At 48.6% G+C, this 14,515-nt stretch overlaps 1 protein-coding gene across 2 annotated transcripts in view; it reads left to right on the top strand.

Moving 5' to 3' along the window:
- LOC121843662 (stimulated by retinoic acid gene 8 protein homolog) overlaps window positions 1–14,515 on the top strand; it is a 36,065-nt gene that overhangs the window by 20,268 nt on the left and 1,282 nt on the right. For both annotated transcript variants that reach the window (XM_042313425.1, XM_042313424.1), the window contains exon 8: window positions 12,920–13,031. In XM_042313425.1, coding sequence (XP_042169359.1) covers window positions 12,920–13,031 — 112 coding nt within the window. The remainder of the gene's footprint in view (window positions 1–12,919; window positions 13,032–14,515) is intronic.

Genomic DNA, 14,515 nt, shown 5'->3' with positions numbered 1-14,515 from the left:
TGTCCGAGTTTAAAAGTAGAAAGTTTGCAGCCATCCACTTCCTTATGTCTGAAACACAGGCTTCTTAGCAAAGGCAATTTTGGGGCTTCACCATGTTTCATTGAAATGTACAGCTGTGTGTCATCCGCATAGCAGTGAAAGTTAACATTATGTTTTCGAATGACATCCCCAAGAGGTAAAATATATAGTGAAAACAATAGTGGTCCTAAATCGGAACCTTGAGGCTCACCGAAATTTACAGTTGATTTGTCAGAGGACAAACCATTCACAAACTGATATCTTTCCGACAGATAAGATCTAAACCAGGCCAGAACTTGTCCGTGTAGACCTATTTGGGTTTCCAATCTCTCCAAAAGAATGTGGTGATTGATGGTATCAAAAGCAGCACTAAGGTCTAGGAGCACGAGGACCGATGCCATTAAAATGTCATTTACCACCTTCACAAGTGCCGTCTCAGTGCTATGATGGGGTCTACAACCAGACTGAAGCATTTCGTATATACATTGTTTGTCTTCAGGAAGGCAGTAAACACACACACACACACACACACACACGGATATGCGCAACAGTCTTTTCTAAATGCTTTGAGAGGAGATTCGAGACAGACCTCCACCAGAAAACACATATATATACATTAGTAGAATCATATGGTAAGTCACATTCACATAATCCTGCCAACCAGCCTTATGGACACTGTCCTGCTATCTATCACAGTATGACAGTGGTGTTACCAGTCCTGCTATCTATCACAGTATGACAGTGGTGTTACCAGTCTATCACAGTATGACAGTGGTGTTACCAGTCCTGCTATCTATCACAGTATGACAGTGGTGTTACCAGTCCTGCTATCTATCACAGTATGACAGTGGTGTTACCAGTCCTGCTATCTATCACAGTATGACAGTGGTGTTACCAGTCCTGCCCTACTATCACAGTATGACAGCGGTGTTACCAGTCTATCACAGTATGACAGTGGTGTTACCAGTCCTGCGATCTATCACAGTATGACCGTGGTGTTACCAGTCCTGCCCTACTATCACAGTATGACAGTGGTGTTACCAGTCTATCACAGTATGACAGTGGTGTTACCAGTCCTGCGATCTATCACAGTATGACCGTGGTGTTACCAGTCCTGCTATCTATCACAGTATGACAGCGGTGTTACCAGTCTATCACAGTATGACCGTGGTGTTACCAGTCTATCACAGTATGACAGTGGTGTTACCAGTCCTGCTATCTATCACAGTATGACAGTGGTGTTACCAGTCCTGCTATCTATCACAGTATGACAGTGGTGTTACCAGTCCTGCTATCTATCACAGTATGACCGTGGTGTTACCAGTCTTGCTATCTATCACAGTATGACAGTGGTGTTACCAGTCCTGCTATCTATCACAGTATGACAGTGGTGTTACCAGTCCTGCTACTATCACAGTATGACAGTGGTGTTACCAGTCTATCACAGTATGACAGTGGTGTTACCAGTCCTGCTATCTATCACAGTATGACCGTGGTGTTACCAGTCCTGCCCTATCTATCACAGTATGACAGTGGTGTTACCAGTCTATCACTAGTATGACAGTGGTGTTACCAGTCCTGCGATCTATCACAGTATGACAGTGGTGTTACCAGTCCTGCTATCTATCACAGTATGACAGTGGTGTTACCAGTCCTGCTATCTATCACAGTATGACAGTGGTGTTACCAGTCTATCACAGTATGACAGTGGTGTTACCAGTCCTGCTATCTATCACAGTATGACAGTGGTGTTACCAGTCCTGCTATCTATCACAGTATGACAGTGGTGTTACCAGTCCTGCCCTACTATCACAGTATGACAGTGGTGTTACCAGTCTATCACAGTATGACTGTGGTGTTACCAGTCCTGCCCTACTATCACAATATGACAGTGGTGTTACCAGTCTATCACAGTATGACAGTGGTGTTACCAGTCCTGCGATCTATCACAGTATGACCGTGGTGTTACCAGTCCTGCTATCTATCACAGTATGACAGCGGTGTTACCAGTCTATCACAGTATGACCGTGGTGTTACCAGTCTATCACAGTATGACAGTGGTGTTACCAGTCCTGCTATCTATCACAGTATGACAGTGGTGTTACCAGTCCTGCTATCTATCACAGTATGACAGTGGTGTTACCAGTCCTGCCCTACTATCACAGTATGACAGTGGTGTTACCAGTCTATCACAGTATGACTGTGGTGTTACCAGTCCTGCCCTACTATCACAATATGACAGTGGTGTTACCAGTCTATCACAGTATGACAGTGGTGTTACCAGTCCTGCTATCTATCACAGTATGACAGTGGTGTTACCAGTCTATCACAGTATGACAGTGGTGTTACCAGTCCTGCGATCTATCACAGTATGACAGTGGTGTTACCAGTCTATCACAGTATGACAGTGGTGTTACCAGTCCTGCTATCTATCACAGTATGACAGTGGTGTTACCAGTCCTGCTATCTATCACAGTATGACAGCGGTGTTACCAGTCCTGCTATCTATCACAGTATGACAGTGGTGTTACCAGTCCTGCTATCTATCACAGTATGACAGTGGTGTTACCAGTCCTGCTATCTATCACAGTATGACTGTGGTGTTACCAGTCTATCACAGTATGACAGTGGTGTTACCAGTCCTGCTATCTATCACAGTATGACAGTGGTGTTACCAGTCCTGCTATTTATCACAGTATGACAGTGGTGTTACCAGTCTATCACAGTATGACAGTGGTGTTACCAGTCCTGCTATCTATCACAGTATGACAGCGGTGTTACCAGTCTATCACAGTATGACTGTGGTGTTACCAGTCCTGCTATCTATCACAGTATGACAGTGGTGTTACCAGTCCTGCTATCTATCACAGTATGACAGTGGTGTTACCAGTCTTGCTATCTATCACAGTATGACAGTGGTGTTACCAGTCCTGCTATCTATCACAGTATGACAGTGGTGTTACCAGTCCTGCTATCTATCACAGTATGACAGCGGTGTTACCAGTCTATCACAGTATGACAGTGGTGTTACCAGTCCTGCGATCTATCACAGTATGACCGTGGTGTTACCAGTCCTGCCCTACTATCACAGTATGACAGTGGTGTTACCAGTCCTGCTATCTATCACAGTATGACAGTGGTGTTACCAGTCCTGCCCTACTATCACAGTATGACAGTGGTGTTACCAGTCTATCACAGTATGACAGTGGTGTTACCAGTCCTGCGATCTATCACAGTATGACCGTGGTGTTACCAGTCCTGCTATCTATCACAGTATGACAGCGGTGTTACCAGTCTATCACAGTATGACCGTGGTGTTACCAGTCTATCACAGTATGACAGTGGTGTTACCAGTCCTGCTATCTATCACAGTATGACAGTGGTGTTACCAGTCCTGCTATCTATCACAGTATGACAGTGGTGTTACCAGTCCTGCCCTACTATCACAGTATGACAGTGGTGTTACCAGTCTATCACAGTATGACTGTGGTGTTACCAGTCCTGCCCTACTATCACAATATGACAGTGGTGTTACCAGTCTATCACAGTATGACAGTGGTGTTACCAGTCCTGCTATCTATCACAGTATGACAGTGGTGTTACCAGTCCTGCTATCTATCACAGTATGACAGTGGTGTTACCAGTCTATCACAGTATGACAGTGGTGTTACCAGTCCTGCGATCTATCACAGTATGACAGTGGTGTTACCAGTCTATCACAGTATGACAGTGGTGTTACCAGTCCTGCTATCTATCACAGTATGACAGCGGTGTTACCAGTCCTGCTATCTATCACAGTATGACAGCGGTGTTACCAGTCCTGCTATCTATCACAGTATGACTGTGGTGTTACCAGTCTATCACAGTATGACAGTGGTTTACCAGTCCTGCTATCTATCACAGTATGACAGTGGTGTTACCAGTCCTGCTATCTATCACAGTATGACTGTGGTGTTACCAGTCTATCACAGTATGACAGTGGTGTTACCAGTCCTGCTATCTATCACAGTATGACAGTGGTGTTACCAGTCCTGCTATCTATCACAGTATGACAGTGGTGTTACCAGTCCTGCTATCTATCACAGTATGACAGTGGTGTTACCAGTCTATCACAGTATGACAGTGGTGTTACCAGTCCTGCTATCTATCACAGTATGACAGTGGTGTTACCAGTCCTGCTATCTATCACAGTATGACAGTGGTGTTACCAGTCCTGCTATCTATCACAGTATGACAGTGGTGTTACCAGTCCTGCTATCTATCACAGTATGACAGTGGTGTTACCAGTCCATCTATCTATCACAGTATGACAGTGGTGTTACCAGTCCTGCTATCTATCACAGTATGACAGTGGTGTTACCAGTCCTGCTATTTATCACAGTATGACAGTGGTGTTACCAGTCCTGCTATCTATCACAGTATGACTGTGGTGTTACCAGTCCTGCTATCTATCACAGTATGACAGTGGTGTTACCAGTCTATCACAGTATGACAGTGGTGTTACCAGTCCTGCTATCTATCACAGTATGACAGTGGTGTTACCAGTCCTGCTATCTATCACAGTATGACAGTGGTGTTACCAGTCCTTCTATCTATCACAGTATGACAGTGGTGTTACCAGTCTATCACAGTATGACTGTGGTGTTACCAGTCTATCACAGTATGACCGTGGTGTTACCAGTCTATCACAGTATGACAGTGGTGTTACCAGTCCTGCTATCTATCACAGTATGACAGTGGTGTTACCAGTCCTGCTATCTATCACAGTATGACTGTGGTGTTACCAGTCCTGCTATCTATCACAGTATGACCGTGGTGTTACCAGTCTATCACAGTATGACAGTGGTGTTACCAGTCCTGCTATCTATCACAGTATGACCGTGGTGTTTCCAGTCTATCACAGTATGACTGTGGTGTTACCAGTCCTGCTATCTATCACAGTATGACAGTGGTGTTACCAGTCTTGCTATCTATCACAGTATGACAGTGGTGTTACCAGTCCTGCTATCTATCACAGTATGACAGCGGTGTTACCAGTCCATCTATCTATCACAGTATGACAGTGGTGTTACCAGTCCTGCTATCTATCACAGTATGACAGTGGTGTTACCAGTCCTGCTATCTATCACAGTATGACAGTCCTGCTATCTATCACAGTATGACAGTGGTGTTACCAGTCTATCATTTATTCAACAACACCAAATGATTTGGCCTGTATCAAACATTCAGTAAAGCAGGCCCCCATACAGACAGAATATTCTGCCATCGGTGACAACTGATGAGTCACTGTAATGAGACCTTATTCAGAGTGAAAATCTGGGAGGGAGACAACCATCACTATACTGCTACTCAGCCCAGGAAGGAGAGAGAGAGAGAGAGAGACTGGGAGTCTGGGCTGAGTAACAGTAGGACTGGGAGTCTGGGCTGAGTAACAGTAGGACTGGGAGTCTGGGCTGAATAACAGTAGGACTGGGAGTCTGGGCTGAGTAACAGTAGGACTGGGAGTCTGGGCTGAGTAACAGTAGGACTGGGAGTCTGGGCTGAGTAACAGTAGGACTGGGAGTCTGGGCTGAGTAACAGTAGGACTGGGAGTCTGGGCTGAGTAACAGTAGGACTGGGAGTTTGGGCTGAGTAACAGTAGGACTGGGAGTCTGGGCTGAGTAACAGTAGGACTGGGAGTCTGGGCTGAGTAACAGTAGGACTGGGAGTCTGGGCTGAGTAACAGTAGGACTGGGAGTCTGGGCTGAGTAACAGATGGACTGGGAGTCTGGGCTGAGTAACAGTAGGACTGGGAGTCTGGGCTGAGTAACAGTAGGACTGGGAGTCTGGGCTGAGTAACAGTAGGACTGGGAGTCTGGGCTGAGTAACAGTAGGACTGGGAGTCTGGGCTGAGTAACATTAGGACTGGGAGTCTGGGCTGAGTAACAGTAGGACTGGGAGTCTGGGCTGAGTAACAGTAGGACTGGGAGTCTGGGCTGAGTAACAGATGGACTGGGAGTCTGGGCTGAGTAACAGATGGACTGGGAGTCTGGGCTGAGTAACAGATGGACTGGGAGTCTGGGCTGAGTAACAGTAGGACTGGGAGTCTGGGCTGAGTAACAGTAGGACTGGGAGTCTGGGCTGAGTAACAGTAGGACTGGGAGTCTGGGCTGAGTAACAGTAGGACTGGGAGTCTGGGCTGAGTAACAGTAGGACTGGGAGTCTGGGCTGAGTAACAGATGGACTGGGAGTCTGGGCTGAGTAACAGATGGACTGGGAGTCTGGGCTGAGTAACAGTAGGACTGGGAGTCTGGGCTGAGTAACAGTAGGACTGGGAGTCTGGGCTGAGTAACAGTAGGACTGGGAGTCTGGGCTGAGTAACAGTAGGACTGGGAGTCTGGGTTGAGTAACAGTAGGACTGGGAGTCTGGGCTGAGTAACAGATGGACTGGGAGTTTGGGCTGAGTAACAGTAGGACTGGGAGTCTGGGCTGAGTAACAGTAGGACTGGGAGTCTGGGCTGAGTAACAGTAGGACTGGGAGTCTGGGCTGAGTAACAGTAGGACTGGGATTCTGGGCTGAGTAACAGTAGGACTGGGAGTCTGGGCTGAGTAACAGTAGGACTGGGAGTCTGGGCTGAGTAACAGTAGGACTGAGAGTCTGGGCTGAGTAACAGTAGGACTGGGAGTTTGGGCTGAGTAACAGTAGGACTGGGAGTTTGGGCTGAGTAACAGTAGGACTGGGAGTCTGGGCTGAGTAACAGTAGGACTGGGAGTCTGGGCTGAGTAACAGTAGGACTGGGAGTCTGGGCTGAGTAACAGTAGGACTGGGAGTCTGGGCTGAGTAACAGTAGGACTGGGAGTCTGGGCTGAGTAACAGTAGGACTGGGAGTCTGGGCTGAGTAACAGTAGGACTGGGAGTCTGGGCTGAGTAACAGTAGGACTGGGAGTCTGGGCTGAGTAACAGTAGGACTGGGAGTCTGGGCTGAGTAACAGTAGGACTGGGAGTCTGGGCTGAGTAACAGTAGGACTGGGAGTCTGGGCTGAGTAACAGTAGGACTGGGAGTCTGGGCTGAGTAACAGTAGGACTGGGAGTCTGGGCTGAGTAACAGTAGGACTGGGAGTCTGGGCTGAGTAACAGTAGGACTGGGAGTCTGGGCTGAGTAACAGTAGGACTGGGAGTCTGGGCTGAGTAACAGTAGGACTGGGAGTCTGGGCTGAGTAACAGTAGGACTGGGAGTCTGGGCTGAGTAACAGTAGGACTGGGAGTCTGGGCTGAGTAACAGTAGGACTGGGAGTCTGGGCTGAGTAACAGTAGGACTGGGAGTCTGGGCTGAGTAACAGTAGGACTGGGAGTCTGGGCTGAGTAACAGTAGGACTGGGAGTCTGGGCTGAGTAACAGTAGGACTGGGAGTCTGGGCTGAGTAACAGTAGGACTGGGAGTCTGGGCTGAGTAACAGTAGGACTGGGAGTCTGGGCTGAGTAACAGTAGGACTGGGAGTCTGGGCTGAGTAACAGTAGGACTGGGAGTCTGGGCTGAGTAACAGTAGGACTGGGAGTCTGGGCTGAGGACTGGGAGTCTGGGCTGAGTAACAGTAGGACTGGGAGTCTGGGCTGAGTAACAGTAGGACTGGGAGTCTGGGCTGAGTAACAGTAGGACTGGGAGTCTGGGCTGAGTAACAGTAGGACTGGGAGTCTGGGCTGAGTAACAGTAGGACTGGGAGTCTGGGCTGAGTAACAGTAGGACTGGGAGTCTGGGCTGAGTAACAGTAGGACTGGGAGTCTGGGCTGAGTAACAGTAGGACTGGGAGTCTGGGCTGAGTAACAGTAGGACTGGGAGTCTGGGCTGAGTAACTGGGACTGGGAGTCTGGGCTGAGTAACAGTAGGACTGGGAGTCTGGGCTGAGTAACAGTAGGACTGGGAGTCTGGGCTGAGTAACAGAGGACTGGGAGTCTGGGCTGAGTAACAGATGGACTGGGAGTCTGGGCTGAGTAACAGTAGGACTGGGAGTCTGGGCTGAGTAACAGTAGGACTGGGAGTCTGGGCTGAGTAACAGTAGGACTGGGAGTCTGGGCTGAGTAACAGTAGGACTGGGAGTCTGGGCTGAGTAACAGTAGGACTGGGAGTCTGGGCTGAGTAACAGTAGGACTGGGAGTCTGGGCTGAGTAACAGTAGGACTGGGAGTCTGGGCTGAGTAACAGTAGGACTGGGAGTCTGGGCTGAGTAACAGTAGGACTGGGAGTCTGGGCTGAGTAACAGTAGGACTGGGAGTCTGGGCTGAGTAACAGTAGGACTGGGAGTCTGGGCTGAGTAACAGTAGGACTGGGAGTCTGGGCTGAGTAACAGTAGGACTGGGAGTCTGGGCTGAGTAACAGTAGGACTGGGAGTCTGGGCTGAGTAACAGTAGGACTGGGAGTCTGGGCTGAGTAACAGTAGGACTGGGAGTCTGGGCTGAGTAACAGTAGGACTGGGAGTCTGGGCTGAGTAGTAGGACTGGGAGTCTGGGCTGAGTAACTGAGTAACAGTAGGACTGGGAGTCTGGGCTGAGTAGCAGTAGGACTGGGAGTCTGGGCTGAACTGTAACTGGGCTGAGTAGGACTGGGAGTCTGGAACTGAGTAACAGTAGGACTGGGAGTCTGGGCTGAGTAACAGCTGAGTAACAGTAGGACTGGGAGTCTGGGCTGAGTAACAGTAGGACTGGGAGTCTGGGCTGAGTAACAGTAGGACTGGGAGTCTGGGCTGAGTAACAGTAGGACTGGGAGTCTGGGCTGAGTAACAGTAGGACTGGGAGTCTGGGCTGAGTAACAGTAGGACTGGGAGTCTGGGCTGAGTAACAGTAGGACTGGGAGTCTGGGCTGAGGTAGGACTCTGGGCTGAGTAACAGTAGGACTGGGAGTCTGGGCTGAGTAACAGTAGGACTGGGAGTCTGGGCTGAGTAACAGTAGGACTGGGAGTCTGGGCTGAGTAACAGTAGGACTGGGAGTCTGGGCTGAGTAACAGTAGGACTGGGAGTCTGGGCTGAGTAACAGTAGGACTGGGAGTCTGGGCTGAGTAACAGTAGGACTGGGAGTCTGGGCTGAGTAACAGTAGGACTGGGAGTCTGGGCTGAGAGTAACAGTAGGACTGGGAGTCTGGGCTGAGTAACAGTAGGACTGGGAGTCTGGGCTGAGTAACAGTAGGACTGGGAGTCTGGGCTGAGTAACAGTAGGACTGGGAGTCTGGGCTGAGTAACAGTAGGACTGGGAGTCTGGGCTGAGTAACAGTAGGACTGGGAGTCTGGGCTGAGTAACAGTAGGACTGGGAGTCTGGGCTGAGTAACAGTAGGACTGGGAGTCTGGGCTGAGTAACAGTAGGACTGGGAGTCTGGGCTGAGTAACAGTAGGACTGGGAGTCTGGGCTGAGTAACAGTAGGACTGGGAGTCTGGGCTGAGTAACAGTAGGACTGGGAGTCTGAACATTCATTATCCATTTATCCAGACGACCACCACTGCTCTTTTCATAATTACGTTTGCTATTGCCAAGTCAACAATCTGTTTGGTTGTACACTGTCTGTTTAACCCTGACAAATACACTCTGCTCTCTCTTCTCCATCTCTCTCTACATATCTCTCTCTTCTCTCTACATATCTCTCTTCTATCTCTCTCTTCTCTCTACATATCTCTCTCTTCTCTCTACATATCTCTCTTCTATATCTCTCTTCTCTCTACATATCTCTCTCTTCTCTCTACATATCTCTCTCTTCTCTCTTCTATCTCTCTCTTCTCTCTACATATCTCTCTCTTCTCTCTACATATCTCTCTTCTCTACATATCTCTCTTCTCTACATATCTCTCTTCTCTCTACATATCTCTCTTCTCTCTACATATCTCTCTTCTCTCTACATATCTCTCTTCTCTCTACATATCTCTCTTCTCTCTACATATCTCTCTTCTCTACATATCTCTCTCTTCTCTCTCTACCTCTCTCCTCTACATCTCTATCTCTCTTCTCTCTACATATCTCTCTCTTCTCTCTACATATCTCTCTCTTCTCTCTACATATCTCTCTCTTCTCTCTACATATCTCTCTTCTCTCTACATATCTCTCTTCTCTCTACATATCTCTCTTCTCTCTACATATCTCTCTTCTCTCTACATATCTCTCTTCTCTCTACATATCTCTCTCTTCTCTCTACATATCTCTCTCTTCTCTACATATCTCTCTTCTCTCTACATCTCTATCTCTCTTCTCTCTACATATCTCTCTTCTCTACATATCTCTCTCTACCTCTCTCCTCTACATCTCTATCTCTCTTCTCTCTTCATCTCTCTCTTCTCTCTACATGTCTCTTCTCTCTACATATCTCTCTCTTCTCTCTCCTCTCTATCTCTCTTCTCTCTACATATCTCTCTTCTCTCTACATATCTCTCTTCTCTCTACATATGTCTCTTCTCTCTACATATCTCTTCTCTCTACATATGTCTTCTCTCTACATATGTCTTCTCTCTACATATGTCTTCTCTCTACATATGTCTTCTCTCTACATATGTCATCTCTCTCTCTCTTCTCTCTACATATCTCTCTTCTCTACATATCTCTCTTCTCTACATATCTCTCTTCTCTACATATCTCTCTTCTCTACATATCTCTCTCTTCTCTCTACATATCTCTCTTCTCTATCTCTCTCTACATACAGTGGGGCAAAAAAGTATTTAGTCAGCCACCAATTGTGCAAGTTCTCCCACTTAAAAAGATGAGAGAGGCCTGTAATTTTAGTCATAGGTACACTTCTACAGTACTACTGCCAAGAGATGAGCTGTAGGTGTACCTACCATAGGAGTCTCCTCGAAGCCTACCATTGACTATGTACATACCAGCATGCAACAGAGCTATGAGCTCTCTCTCTCTCCTCTCTCCCCCTCCCCTGGTGACCAGCTTAGACAGTCTATATTTAATTGGGTCCTACCTCTGTTCTCCTCTTATGGCTTCACAGCTTTAACAGTTACTATATTCAGGTGGCTGAACAGAGCAGGTCTCAGAACAGATCTCAGAACAGGGCAGGTCTCAGAACAGAGCAGGTCTCAGAACAGAGCAGGTCTCAGGGCAGATCTCAGAACAGGGCAGGTCCCAGAACAGGGCAGGTCCCAGAACAGGGCAGGTCTCAGAACAGGGCAGGTCTCGGAACAGGGCAGGTCTCAGAACGGAACAGGGCAGGTCTCAGAACGGAACAGGGCAGGTCTCAGAACGGAACAGGGCAGGTCTCAGAACAGGGCAGGTCTCAGAACAGAGCAGGTCTCAGAACAGAGCAGGTCTCAGAACAGAGCAGGTCTCAGAACAGAGCAGGTCTCAGAACAGAGCAGGTCTCAGAACAGGGCAGGTCTCAGAACAGGGCAGGTCTCAGAACAGAGCAGGTCTCAGAACAGGGAAGGTCTCAGAACAGAGCAGGTCTCAGAACAGGGCAGGTCTCAGAACGGAACAGACCAGGTCTCAGAAAAGAGCAGGTCTCAGAATAGAGCAGGTCTCAGAACATGTTAGTGGTAAGGCAGAGGAGAGCGGGAGGGATGAGGAAAGAGAGAAGAGATAGTAGTGAGAAGAGACAGGGTAGAGGAGAGAGGGGGAGAAGAGAGAGAGAGAGACAGGGTAGAGGAGAGAGAGAGACAGGGTAGAGGAGAGAGGGAGGAGAGAGAGAGACAGGGTAGAGGAGAGAGGGAGGAGAGAGAGAGACAGGGTAGAGGAGAGAGGGGGAAGAAAGAAAGAGACAGGGTAGAGGAGAGAGAGAGAGAGAGACACACAGAGAGAGACCGGGTAGAGGAGAGAGAGAGAGAGAGAGAGAGACAGGGTAGAGGAGAGAGAGAGAGAGAGAGAGACAGGGTAGAGGAGAGAGAGAGAGAGAGAGAGAGACAGGGTAGAGGAGAGAGAGATGATAAAGGTGGTGGCTTTGGACCAGCTCTCACTTTTAATTAGGTCTCCCTCAACAAAGGACTGGGCCCTGACGAGCCCTGGATAACACACACAGATATACACACCCCCTGATTACACACACACTCCCTGTTCACAGAAACCGATGTACTGGCAGGGAACGTGGTTCACGAAGTCCCTCTGCCTCCATCTTCCCATTGGAGGAGAAGGTCAGAGGGGAGGGACCTCCTGGCTTTCTCATCCAATGGGATTTAATAAGGCGAGGAGAAAGGACTCAAGGAGTATGTTCTTTGAGATTGTCCCAATGCTCTCTCTCTTAATAATTACCTTCTCTACTCAGTCTCTTTTCCCTGCTCCTCTGTCCTCTGATGGACTGGTGTTGACTCATTACCAACCACTTCTCTCTGTGTGTCTCCAGTCCTGTCTGCTCCTCTGTCCTCTGATGGACTGGAGGACTGGTGTTGACTCATTACCAACCACTTCTCTCTGTGTGTCTCCAGTCCTGTCTGCTCCTCTGTCCTCTGATGGACTGGTGTTGACTCATTACCAACCACTTCTCTCTGTGTGTCTCCAGTTCTGTCTGCTCCTCTGTCCTCTGATGGACTGGTGTTGACTCATTACCAACCACTTCTCTCTGTGTGTCTCCAGTCCTGTCTGCTCCTCTGTCCTCTGATGGACTGTAGGACTGGTGTTGACTCATTACCAACCACTTCTCTCTGTGTGTCTCCAGTTCTGTCTGCTCCTCTGTCCTCTGATGGACTGGTGTTGACTCATTACTAACCACTTGTCTCTGTGTGTCTCCAGTCCTGTCTGCTCCTCTGTCCTCTGATGGACTGGTGTTGACTCATTACCAACCACTTGTCTCTGTGTGTCTCCAGTCCTGTCTGCTCCTCTGTCCTCTGATGGACTGGTGTTGACTCATTACTAACCACTTGTCTCTGTGTGTCTCCAGTCCTGTCTGCTCCTCTGTCCTCTGATGGACTGGTGTTGACTCATTACCAACCACTTGTCTCTCTCTGTCTCCAGTCCTGTCCTGGCCTCTCCTCAGTGTGGGGACTTTGACAAGCTCCGGGAGATCTATAAGGACATCATGTGTTTCGTCAAGACTCAGATGGTGGAGAAACCAGAACATAACCAGGTATGGTAGGAACCAGAACATAACCAGGTATGGTAGGAACCAGAACATAACCAGGTATGGTAGGAACCAGAACATAACCAGGTATGGTAGGAACCAGAACATAACCAGGTATGATAGGAACAGAACATAACCAGGTATGGTAGGAACCAGAACATAACCAGGTATGATAGGAACCAGAACATAACCAGGTATGACAGACATAGTATAGGACCTGTCTGTCTGTCTGTCCTCCGGGTAACAGGTTCTCTCTCTCCGTATAGGACCTGTCTGTCTGTCCTCCAGGTAACAGGTTCTCTCTCTCCGTATAGGACCTGTCTGTCCTCCAGATAACAGGTTCTCTCTCCGTATAGGACCTGTCTGTCTGTCCTCCAGATAACAGGTTCTCTCTCCGTATAGGACCTGTCTGTCTGTCCTCCAGGTAACAGGTTCTCTCTCTCTCCGTATAGGACCTGTCTGTCCTCCAGATAACAGGTTCTCTCTCCGTATAGGACCTGTCTGTCTGTCCTCCAGGTAACAGGTTCTCTCTCTCCGTATAGGACCTGTCTGTCCTCCAGATAACAGGTTCTCTCTCCGTATAGGACCTGTCTGTCTGTCCTCCAGGTAACAGGTTCTCTCTCCGTATAGGACCTGTCTGTCCTCCAGGTAACAGGTTCTCTCTCTCCGTATAGGACCTGTCTGTCTGTCCTCCAGATAACAGGTTCTCTCTCTCCGTATAGGACCTGTCTGTCTGTCCTCCAGGTAACAGGTTCTCTCTCCGTATAGGACCTGTCTGTCTGTCCTCCAGATAACAGGTTCTCTCTCTCCGTATAGGACCTGTCTGTCTGTCCTCCAGATAACAGGTTCTCTCTCCCGTATAGGACCTGTCTGTCTGTCCTCCAGATAACAGGTTCTCTCTCTCCGTATAGGACCTGTCTGTCTGTCCTCCAGGTAACAGGTTCTCTCTCCGTATAGGACCTGTCTGTCTGTCCTCCAGGTAACAGGTTCTCTCTCCGTATAGGACCTGTCTGTCCTCCAGGTAACAGGTTCTCTCTCCGTATAGGACCTGTCTGTCCTCCAGATAACAGGTTCTCTCTCTCCGTATAGGACCTGTCTGTCTGTCCTCCAGGTAACAGGTTCTCTCTCCGTATAGGACCTGTCTGTCTGTCCTCCAGGTAACAGGTTCCCTCTCCGTATAGGACCTGTCTGTCTGTCCTCCAGGTAACAGGTTCTCTCTCCGTATAGGACCTGTCTGTCTGTCCTCCAGGTAACAGGTTCTCTCTCTCCGTATAGGACCTGTCTGTCTGTCCTCCAGGTAACAGGTTCTCTCTCTCCGTATAGGACCTGTCTGTCTGTCCTCCAGGTAACAGGTTCTCTCTCTCCGTATAGGACCTGTCTGTCTGTCCTCCAGGTAACAGGTCCTATACGGAGAGAGAGAACCTGTTACCTGGAGGACAGACAGACAGGTCCTATCGGAGAGAGAGACCTGTCTGTCTGTCCTGAGGACA

Source organism: Oncorhynchus tshawytscha, unplaced genomic scaffold, assembly GCF_018296145.1.
Source record: "Oncorhynchus tshawytscha isolate Ot180627B unplaced genomic scaffold, Otsh_v2.0 Un_contig_3285_pilon_pilon, whole genome shotgun sequence".
NCBI classification, from domain to species: domain Eukaryota; kingdom Metazoa; phylum Chordata; class Actinopteri; order Salmoniformes; family Salmonidae; genus Oncorhynchus; species Oncorhynchus tshawytscha.
Note: the sequence above shows the minus strand (reverse complement) of the source record. Positions and strands in the feature narration are given on the sequence as shown.